Genomic DNA, 12,258 nt, shown 5'->3' with positions numbered 1-12,258 from the left:
GCATGAAGAGACTTCTGGACTCTCTTAGCCGCCTAATCGAGGTCATTATCAAAGCGAGAGCACAACCTCTCCTGTGAGTGACTAATGTTTTAGCCAGTGCGCTTGTCAGAGCTGTGACCTACCGCATCTACCAGGCAGGCAGTGCGTCGCGTGAGATTAACCCTGATGCTAGCCTGCCTTGGAGCCCCACGAACTATTTACTGGTTTGCCGCCGGAATAGCGGGCAGAGGTGGCTCGTGGTGTGTGTGTCAGTGGGCTGCGATTGTCGCTCATATATAACGGGGCGCTCAGCCGTGGGCCGCCAGTGCGTCTCCAGACCCCGCAGTGCAGCCATGTCCAGACGAGGAGCACCACTCGCCTACCGCGCATGCGCAGTCGCCATCCTGGTTGCTTTCACGACAACAGCAAGTGCCCGTGAGTACACTACCGTAATCTAGTTCACAGTGCCGCCGCCCTCGTTAACAGCTCGAAACTACGCTCCCCTTTACTCATGCCCAGTGTAATCTAAAAGCTATTTTTAAAGTGCTTCATGAAATTCTAATTTTGTTTTAGCGAACCTTAGACAAGAATGTGGGAACTGTGACAAAAGTGTCCAAGTTTCTGATATCGTGTCCAAGGCCTAGCAGCCGAAACCAATGTGTGTGTTGTAATACCTATGACTACGACATGTACGATGCTTGAAATTTGCACACTACATCAAAGTTATTGATGGGACAGCATGATTCTGAGAATATAATAATCATTTTCCTACCTTAATATGACGTAGGGCCTAAGAGTACATAGGAAATAGCTACACAGTACCGCCGTGATTGGTTCTCTCGAGTTATCCCCCAAATTTAATAGCCAGCTCTTCGTAAAACCTTGCTGTAGTGTTGTACATTTCTTTACGAAAACTTTTTGTTTGCCAAGATCGCAACTGAAGCTAGACGCTTTGTCACTATCAAGTTTACAGTTTCAAATTGCAAGATAAATTCTAGTAAAATTTATGGAAAGAATCCACAGTAATCAGTAAAAAAGTATGTACAAAAGGTTTTTAAGCTAGCACGTACTTCAAAAAATGTAGTTACAATATATTATGCAGTATGACATATCAACATATTGATATGATGTGCGAACATGACGAGCCATTTGTCTGCTGACAATATCGGATGAAGATATCCAGCTAAAGTCAAAAGCAGATCGAACGAAATTGTGTAAACGACCTTTGATTCACTGGAGGTGCCGTCAGGTGGCGGTTAATTAAAAATACTATACTTTTACAGAAAAATAAAATATGCGCAGTAGTCAGAAATAGATGTAGGGGATATTACAATGTTTTTATACGTGCACTATGAAAATTGTACAATTAGAGCCAATGGATGTTGTGGGTGCTAAGTACTGACATTCAAACAGTGCTATGCGTCGGACTATACGTAAATGGCAGCCACCACGTGAAACAGTACAATGTTTGAAAATATGAAATTGAAATACAATGCACCTTTACAAATTTCAATTGTAGCTTATCATGTATGCTCGCTATACATGCAGCAGACAGTCGGCATAGTGATGGTACAAATTATACGACAGAAGATAATTTTGATTAACGTTCAGAGTACTTATAAGCATATCCGTTATTGGCTACTCTTAAATGTATGTCAGTGCTACATTCTGAATAGTGGCATTAATATAATTAAGCAGACCACACATAATATGCTTTGATAGAAAGCTAATTATGCAGACATAGGACTACGTAGCATATACTTCATAAGAAAACTAAAATTTGACATTCAGCTTCAAGACAGGACGCTATAATGTCCCACATTTTTACTAAAACGCAAGAGATTGGAATAGTACTTAACATTTATATTATATAGCCTTTTTACGTTTTTCAGACAGGACATTTATGTGCTTTTCTCTTAAAAACTTTCTCCACTCTCTGTTAGAATTACTTAGACTTGTACCTTTTGTACAAACTAAATTTTTTTTCTATAATGTATGGCATTATAATGGTGTAATCATATCTGCCTCCATTCCCTATGTTCCTACCATTTTCTTATGGGATTGTTATTAAATTCTATAGTCAACACGTGGTTGACATTATGTTCTACATCCAACATAATGACAATGTATTAGTTAACTGTAACATTTCTTTTGCAAATATAAGTTATAATCGTGTCGTTTTATGAATTGGAAATGCTGTATTATTACATTTATAAAATATTGTACCTAGATCTGGTGGCTGCCATATTGTTACATAAGTACATACATCCTACATGTAACATGATACAGAGTTGCACTGCCTACATATTTTTCACTTACGTTGGTTGTATGATAGCTTGTACTTACAGTTCTCTTTACCTAGTCATTGTGCATCACTGTATATGATTATGGTACGTGTGCCTTCGTACTTATTTCTGTAGTTATTTTTATAAGATTTGTAACCACCTTGGACGTATTTATCACTGTACTTACGGTACTTGTGCCTTCACACTTGTTTAGTTATTTTTATAACATTTCTAATTGCCTTGGACATATTTATCACGTTACAATAGTAATTTTCAGTTTCGTATTTTTGGCTGTTATTTCGAATGAAACTCTTGCATGCATGTAAGTGTAGCCAGTAACCGAACTTGCTTTCCGGTAGCCTGAACATCACCAGTATAAGTTTCTGTTGCGTAATTTGTACCGCCACTATGTCGACCGTCTGCTCCTTGCCTGGCGACCGTCCATGATAAACTAAAACTGAAATTTATAAAGTTGAATTGTACGAATAGTTCAGTTTAACGTTTTCAGGCATTCTACTGTTTCACGTAGTGTCTTCCATTTACGTGTAGTCCGATGCATCGCGCTATTTGTACGTCAATTTTTATCACCTGCGCCATCCATTGGCTCTTTCTATCTGTACAGCTATCATATTTTACCTATAAAGCATTGCAATATACTCTACATCCGTTTTTAAGTACTACAATTTTTTTTATCATTCTGTAAAAGTACTACATTTTCACTCAACAGCCACCTGATGGCAGCTTCAGTGAATCAAAAGTGTTGATACACAATATCGGTCAGTCTGCTTATTGCTGTCAAGTGGATACCTTTATCCAGTTCTGTCACCAGGCAAGATGGTGCTTTAAGTTGCCGCGTCATATCTTTGTGGTGTTTCTGTTATACTGCACAATGAAGTGCTGCATAGCGTGTCTAATTCGAAAATTTCGTAACTACAACTTTTAAAGTACGTGCTGTTCTACTATTCTTTTCGTACATAATTTTTTACTAATGGCTGTGGAATATGTTCATAAATTTTATTTGAATTTCCCTCACAGTTACGAATTGTAAACAGGAACGCGACAAAGCGTCTTACTTAAGTAGTCGAAGTAGACACTGCTTTATACTATGTCGTATATGCTCCTGCAATAATTATGAAACGATTAATTTCGTCTGTTCTTTGTATAACGAATGTTGGCCAACACATTGTGTAAAAATGCGGACCTGGAAATGGCTGTTTCACTGGTGTAAACTAGTAATCGATGTATCCTTCTTTCCTATCTTAGCAAATGAAAAGTTTCCTAAACAAGACTAAAGGAGTGTGATTAAAGATGGCCTCCAATCTTTAAATATAGTGCTGTAGTCTTCTGCAGGAAACGGTTTGTTTGCCAAGATCGGAGAGAAGGATACATCGATTCCTGGTTTCGATCAGTGAAATAGCCATTCCCTGATCTAAAATTATACGGAAAGGTATCAGGTAATAACAAGCTTGATCATTCTACGTAAAGTTTCTTACTCGAAGTCCTTTGAAATGAATACTGAAAGCGTTGTGCGTGTTAGGCATAGTGCAGTTTGAGCCAAAGAAAGGCGCAAACTTTCTTTGTGCAATATTCAGTTCGAATGTAAACGGATGAAATACCAACAAAAAGTTACTGTACGTTAGTTTCCCGAATGAACAAAGAAAGAAGGGGGAAAATGAAGTTGTTCGTGTATAAATTAAATTATGTCATCCAAAGAGTTATTGATGCATTTAGTCAATAAATACGTTCTGCAGCAGTACCTACAAATGCGTTTATCAATGTAGAAAGTGAAAGTTTGTGGCAGAAGGAATTATCCAACAGGGAGTAGTAGGGTACAGATAAAGATTCGTTGTGCTTAGGAGAAGCAAGAAAAGATGCAGTTTATCGGGAACGCATCTCTCGCCTCTAGTCGGTTTGAATGATGGCTGTCTGCCACATTAATGGTCTTAGGGACACTCGTGGAATCATTTACGTTTTACCCTTAAGAAGGCTGATACTGAAATAAAATGAAAGGAGAAGACTACATATGCTGCCACCTGAAAGCTGATAGATGATGAATTTGGCAAATCAACCAAAGTGCACAAATAATTTCAAAAATGTTTCCTAAATAATGCCAATCCAAAATCCCATGCGAAAACTGCCAATTCCTAATTCAAAAAGCTGGAATTAGTTTTCGTCTATTAACGTGAAGTCTCTTTAAGTGTGACATTATTTCACAAAATGTTGTTCAATATCGAAAAATATTTCCTGTTGGTTATGAAAGAGGAAAATGGTGTCGGAACGATGTTCTTATACTATCCGAACGTATTAATGGCGCGGAGACATCGGGCAATTTGCGTTTCGTGAAACATCCAGACAAATGCTTGATGAGTTTTTAGCATGATGTATTCATTCCTTCTGCTACCTTTTCCATCTAGGGCGCGATGTGATAGCGCTTGACAATTCAGAAACGAGTGCAAAGTTCTGAGTTATGATGAAACAGGTTGTCTAACTACACAAAATAACCACAGATGAGTAATTGACGCTACAAAGTTTGAACCCCACGTATGACCTTTAAATGTGTCCGTGGGATTTCCTATCTGATTTTTCAGAACTACGTTTGAGCCTCATTCAGGATATGTAAGAAGCCCTTAGAAATATTTACTTTTTGTTTAAATCTAAGGCACCTGTTTGGTGGGTAGATGACTGGCAAATCACGTAATGCTATTTTCTGCTAAGTAACTTTTTCCCGGCATCTCGAACCTTCGAATGAAGTGAAAGCAACAACGTATTAGAAATTTAGATAATTTCAGTGTGTTAGTTCGTCGGCGCCAGTAATTAAAGCAGCAAGTGCTCGTAAAGCGGAGTGCAGAGTCTTTGGTCAGAACGTGCTGGAAACAGTAGTGCACGTTACCAGAGCTAACGACAGACGTCAGTGCATGCGTAACAGTTTTCTCCGCGGCCGGATATGGTAAGTAGTTTCCAGTAAACGTTTACGGGACAGGCGACAAAACGATGTGCTGTTCTCAATTGCTCTGCTACACAGTCTCTGAATGCAGTGTTCATCCGATGTGCATAAATGTTCTGATAAATCGATCAGAACGTATTTAACCACTATGGCAACGGGTTAAGATCCTTACAGGCGACATAAAAAGACAGCGGGAGATTGTTCGCAATGATGTCACATGCATTCATTGCGCTGCAAGTTCCTCCTGACCTTATATTATTATACGGTAAAGAGCAGGTAAAAGTAATTTGTTCTTGAATACGTATCAGGATCAAGACGAAAGCTGGAAAATTGGCCTTGAAAGGACATGCCACTAGTCCCACGTTTAAACTGCCTTGGACTCGCAGCCTGCAGTGGTACGTCACACCAGTATGTTTGCTTACGTCAAAGTAAGAGCACATATTACATACAGTGAGATTTGGGCGACTCGCCAGGACTATTTAGTTACAGTTTTCCTATCAGAATTTAATATCTTAGCTTACTGATGTGCAAAGTCTTGCTTATGGCAGCTTCATTTACTTCTGTAATTACTAAGCGTTTCTTTTCTTACTTCAGTTTGTCACCGTGTGTGTTAAGATGCGAAAGAATTATACATTCTAGTTCTAACGTGCCGAACGTCTTCATGTATATTTACATGTTGAAAGGCATTTCAAAAGATAGTGGTTGAGTTCGTGCGAGAATGGGAAATGCTGAAGACATATATTATAGTAAGACCTGAGTTTCTCATGGCGTATACAAATTTCAAATAACTTCCGGGAATTCAGCCAGGTAACACTTTCAGCGACCGCCGATATTTCGGCGGGAGAACACCCTGCCATTTTGCCTTGAAAATGGCGGGGTGTTCTCCCGCCGAAATATCGGCGGTCGCTGAAGGTGTTACCTGACTGAATTCCCGGAAGTTATTTGAAAAATATATTATAGTAGGCCTACGTTAGCATATGTTTACCCAGTAACTAATAACACACAAATTAGTGCAACCATGTTAACATGTTAATTTTTATAACGATATAGATCGTCTGTCAGTGCATCCTTGTCCATCAATATCTGTGAAATGATTTTAAGTTATTGTAGTATTTTTGTGTGGTACTTCAAGAAAATGTATCAGCAGGGCTGTAACGATGCTTTTGCGTAGGTTTCCGTAATTTTCTCGAATCTTGGTCGACACGAGTAACTTTGTCTGGCCATCTTACGTTTGTACCATGTACAAGAGATCTGTCCAGAAACTACGTCGTTTGCATTTCTTTTTCCGAAACTACTGAGCCAAGCACTTAGAGAAACATCAACGTTGTTAATTCTCTGGACGCAAAAGGAAGATTGAGATCTTCTTTTATCACTTGATTCTTGTTTACAGGTGAATTGTTGTTGTTGTGGTCTTCAGTCCTGAGACTGGTTTGATGCAGCTCTCCATGCTACTCTATCCTGTGCAAGTTTCTTGATCTCCCAGTACTTACTCCAACCTACATCCTTCTGTATCTGCTTAGTGTATTCATCTCTTGGGCTCTCTCTACGATTTTTACCCTCCACGCTGCCCTCCAGTGCTGAATTTGTGATCCCTCGAGGCCTCAGACCATGTCCTACCAACCGGTTCCTTCTTCTTGTCAAGTTGTGCCACAAACTTCTCTGCTCGCCAATTCTATTCAATGCCTCCTCATTAGTTATGTGATCTACCCAACTAATCTTCAGCATTCTTCTGTTGCACCACATTTCGAAAGCTTCTATTCCCTTCTTGTCCAAACTATTAATCGTCAATGTTTCACTTCCATACATGGCTACACTCCATACAAATACTTTCAGAAACGACTTCCTGACGCTTAAATCTATACTCGATGTTAACAAATTTCTCTTCTTCAGAAACGCTTTCCTTGCCATTGCTAGTCAACTTTTCATATCTTCTCCACTTCGACCCTCATCAGTTATTTTGCTCCCCAAATAGCAAAACTCCTGTACTACTTGAAGTGCCTCATTTCCTAATCTAATTCCCTCAGCATCACCCGACTTAATTCGACTACATGCCATTATCCTCGTTTTGCTTTTGTTGATGTTCATCTTATATCCTCCTTTCAAGACACTGTCCATTCCGTTCAACTGCTCTTCCAAGTCCTTTTGTCTCTAACAGAATTACAATGTCATCGGCGAACCTCAAAGTTTTTATTTCTTCTCCATGGATTTTAACACCTACTCCGAATTTTTCTTTTGTTTCCTTTACTGCTTGCTCAATATACAGATTGAATAACGCCGGTGAGAGGCTACAACCCTGTCTCACTCCCTTCCCAACCACTGCTTCCCTTTCATGTCCCTCAACTCTTATAACTGCTTATAGAGGTGAAAAAAAATTAAAATTTGAGGAAATTGTTGCACATGGAGCTATGCTGTGGTATACAAATAATTACATAATTGACACCTATAGAAGAAGCGGAATGGTTAGCACACTAGACTCGCATTCGGGAAAAAGATGGTTCAATCCCTCGAGCGGCCATCCGGTTTTAGGTTTCCCGTGATTTCCTTAAATCGCTTCAGGCAAATACCACGACGGCCCCTTCCACATCTTTCTCCAATCCGATGGGACCAATGACCTCGCCGTTTAGTCCTCAAACCAACCACCCACCCACCTTGAATCAGAAACGAAATTCGGCTTCCTGTTAGTATTTGTAAACAATACTGCAATCACAAGAAATTCGGAAAAGACTGAAGACGACTATCATACGGAGCGCGATACTGATAGCCGACAATCGCACGAAAGGTGAAAGATACCGTGGAAAGTAGTTGTCATAAGGTGAAAGTACGGGGAGGCGTCCACAAACAACAACAAGTGACTGCTGAAATAAAGGCAGTAACCAAAAGGGACACGACGAGTGCCATCTCAGAATGGATTCAACGCAATACATTGTGACCCACGGTAAACTGTAGGTCTGATTAACTGGTAGGGTTACTGGTGTCGCTTCCTCTTTAGTAGAAATCAGAAGACAAGTGGATGTGAAAAAAGTGACATGGCAACAAACTAAGGTATGTTCTATACTAGAATCATCGCCTTGACATCAGAAAGCGGGCGAGGTGGTGCAGTGGTTAACAAACTGGACTCCCACTCGGGAAGACGTCCGTTGTAACCCTCGCCCGCTCATCCTAATTTAGGTTTTCCGTGATTTCCCTAAATCACTTCAGGCAAATGCCGGAAGCGTTCCTTTGACAGTATGCGGCCGTTTCCCTTCTCATCCTTCCCTAATCAGAATTTTCGTCCCGTCTCTAATGACCTCGTTGTCGACAGGACGTTAAACACTAATCTACTTCACCCCCTCCATATCGTTGACCTGAGAGGGAATATAGTGGATAGCAAAGCAGACATCATGATTTCACCGCTGAGGCACGAGAAGGAAACAACAGACAGAATACGAAAAATTTATACGAAATGAAAACAGGACAGCAGCGAATTGCATTATCTGACACACCTTTCACTTTTTTCTCACGTTCATTGTACAGATGTAAAGTCTTTAAATCAAGGCTCGAATCTAAAGAATATAAATTAATTATTCTGCAGCAGCATACACACGCAAAAAACTAGTCACCTAGCCTCACAGAGTAAAAGGCACACCGGCAACGCACAGCAGCGCCCGAGGCGCGACTTGAGCTCGGTACTTCTCCCTTGACGTTTCGTTACCCGAAATATTTTGCTTCTCGTTTTCCGTTCGGAGCTGTGACATTTTTAGTGTTTACAGACCGTGCTCATCGCGTACCCTTACGTCTGTCGCTCTTATATCCGGGATGTGAGTCTCTCTCAAGGAGCCTGCCAGAGTGGCCGAGCGGTTCTTGGCGCTTCAGTCTAGAACCGCGCGACCGCTACGGTCGCAGGTTCTAATCCTGCCTCGGGCATGGATGTGTGTGACGTCCTTAAGTTAATTAGGTTTAAGTCGTTCTAAGTTCTAGGGGACTGATGACCTCAGAAGTTAAATCCCATAGTGCTCCGAACCATTTGAACCATTCTCTCTCAAGGGAGTCACGTCATCTCATTGCCCGCTGACAAGAACAGTTCGAAATAACGCTAACCTTGAAACATTAGCAGCAGTAGTAACATATGTTAATGGATGGATAAACATATTTAAAACTGTAACATTTAGTTAGGACTAACGCATGTATTGTCTGCTAGTGCATCTGAACGCATTCGTCGTAAACTTCCTTGCTTTGGGAGCCAAAATAAAATGACCTTTTTCCTCTCAAAGCGTGACACACATGACACAGATCCTGCTGGGCAGATACGGGGTTTCTCCCGTTAGAGATCCTGGTTGTGATGAAAGGCTGATTGTTGCGCAGCTGAATGTCTAGGTTGGGTTAGACGCCGTACTACTGCACTTCGTCATATTTGAAAGAAATTCATCGTCAAACTGAAACTACAACACAAATCCAAAAAACTTACGTTTGATAGTGGATATGTCTTAGCGTATTTTGGAGCATGTTATGTACAATTATCGTGCTTGAACGCGAAAAATGCAAGGGGGTCCACTACGAAATTTTTACCCAGAGATAAGCTTTATGCAGCTTTGATATCATCTTTCAAAGTGATTGCTTTATTATTTTCGTTGCCCTGCACAGAGTAAAATGGGAAGGAGCTGCGTGCTTAATATAACAGTTTGGAAACCTGCATTTTTGTGTATGGGATTGTCTCCGTTTATCCTCGAAACGGTCGCGATGTAAGGTATACTTTACGGAAAATGGGAAAAATCTCTAGTGATGATACAACTGTACAGGAAACAGCAACCAGTAACCTTATTATGCTTGAAATGCTTATTTATCCAGCAGACGAGATAATCTGCTGAAGTTATGTACCTTTGAAAGCTAGTTAATTGATACATACACTCATGTTCAGGAGAAAACAGAACACCTTGAACGGCTGGAGTGGAAAGTTCACATTCAGAGAATATGTAGATTAGTGTGTGCTACAGAAATGATTAGCATTTCAGTCGACTCGGTTCAGTATGTGTCCTATTGCACAAGGTCCGCCATGGGCCCTGACAACGTCTTCCATGCGTGATGGCATCGAGGTGTATAAGGCTACAGAGTGGTTCCACGAACACTCTTCTGAGTTTAAACATTTCCGCTAGCCGCCAAACTCCCCAGACATGAACATTATTGATCATATCTGGGATTCCTTGCAACTGGCTGTTCACAAGAGATCTCCTCCCCATCGTACTCTTACGGATTCCTGGTATCACCTTCCTCCAGCAGTACTTCAGACATTACTAGACTCGTCGTGTTGCGGCACTTCTGCTTACACGGTATTAGGCAAGTGTACCAGTTTTCTTTGGCTCTTCAGTTTACATGTCCTGTGAATATGAACATCATATTTGTAGTCGGTCACGGTGTTCTGTTCTTCTGAACGTTAGTGTATTTCACACTTACATGGCAGGCTAGTATCAGGGCGGCCGAAGCGTCTTTGTTCGGAAATTAGCGAAACTTCGGCAAAAAACGCAGTGGGGTTTCGTGGTAAATGTGTCAGTGGTAAGTCTGCTTAAGTAGTTTGGATACGCGTCGGATCTAACTTATCACAATAGCTATCGTTAGGTAGGAAACACCCATATAGTATAATTCTTGTCTCTTTTCTAACTGTGTCATTTACAACAACTGAAATAACCTGACGTTTCTGTAGAGAAGAAGGTGTTAGTTTCTCATTTATCGTGGATCCATGTATAACTGAATCTAATTCTGCGTGACACAGTGTTATTATATTATACAGGTCCACAGTGTAAGTGCCCAAAATATGTAAGAAAAGCACCAGCTATTGTGCTGAAGCTGAGATCTGTGAAGATAGCTTCAGAAGAGGGCGCGCGCAATAATGACTCCTCATTCTGTTCCCCTCTTGCACCACAGCACAGACGGCCACAACACAGACTAAAGGAACTGCAAACGGTGGCAATCGTAAATGAGAGCCATACAAGCTGTTATTTAAAAAAATTCACGTTGCTCTGTATACGCAAAGCACAGTCGAGATAAAAAGCAGTGAGGTTTGCTATTAGCTCGATAGACACTAGTAAGTAGTTACTGCAGAACACAGAAGCTCAAGAGTTACAGAAAAATCTTGGCTAGAAATATAACTTTCTCTCGATTTAACAAGCCAAACTAACTGATTCTTACTGGAAAAGTTAATGATTATATTTTATACACCGTGTGGAAATAGTCATAGGATATTGTTTACTAGCGTAACGAAATTTCATGATACTGATACTTTCTCTAGCGAAAAGCGGAACGTGTCTGATGGAAATTACAATGAGATGACAAAAGTCATGATATAGCCCATTTTCAGATGGCGGTAGTATCGCATACACAAGCTATAAAAGAGCAGTGTATTGGCGAAGCTGTGATTTCTACTCAAGCGATTAATATGAAATGGTTTCCGACATGATAATGGCGCGGCGGGCATTAACAGACTCTGAACGCGGAATGGCAGTTGGAGCTAGACGCATGGGAAATTCCATTTCGGAAATCGTTGGGAAGTCGATTTGCCGCGATCCACAGTGTCCGTGTGACGAGAATACCAAATTTCAGGCATGTGGTCGAAGGCTTTCACGTAACAACCGAAAGCAGCAGCGTTTGTGTAGAATTGTCAGTGCCAACAGACAAGCAGCATTCCGTAAAATAAATGCAGAAATCAATGTGCGACGTACGACGAACGTATCCGTTAGTACAGTGTGGCGAAATTGGGTGATAATGGTCTCTGGCAGCAGACAACCGACGCGAGTGCCTTCGCTAACACTGGAACATCGCCAGCAGGGCCTCTTGTGGGCTCGTGACCATATCGGATGAACCGTAGACGACGGAAAAACCGTAGCCTGGTTAGATGAGACCGTTAAGACGGTATGAACTGACAGTAGGGTTCGAGTGCGACGCAGACCCCATGGAGTCAAGTTGTCAATAAGGCACTTTGCAAGATGGTGGTGCATCTATTACGCACTATGTTTACATTGAATGGACTGTGTCCTTTGGTCCAACTGAGTCATTCATTGACTGTAAATGTTTATGTTCGGC

The 12,258-nt window shown here is 41.0% G+C and overlaps 1 protein-coding gene across 2 annotated transcripts in view; it reads left to right on the top strand.

The window, feature by feature from the left end:
• The first annotated feature begins 286 nt into the window (after positions 1-286).
• Positions 287-12,258, top strand: part of LOC126352770 (CLIP domain-containing serine protease HP8-like) — a 62,223-nt gene continuing 50,251 nt past the window's right edge. For both annotated transcript variants that reach the window (XM_050002713.1, XM_050002712.1), the window contains exon 1: positions 287-414. In XM_050002713.1, the coding sequence (XP_049858670.1) occupies positions 333-414 (82 nt within the window). In that variant the 5' untranslated portion in view covers positions 287-332. The remainder of the gene's footprint in view (positions 415-12,258) is intronic.

The sequence above is a fragment of the Schistocerca gregaria genome, chromosome 1, assembly GCF_023897955.1.
Source record: "Schistocerca gregaria isolate iqSchGreg1 chromosome 1, iqSchGreg1.2, whole genome shotgun sequence".
Lineage (NCBI taxonomy): Eukaryota > Metazoa > Arthropoda > Insecta > Orthoptera > Acrididae > Schistocerca > Schistocerca gregaria.
This window is presented reverse-complemented; position numbering and strand designations above follow the sequence as displayed.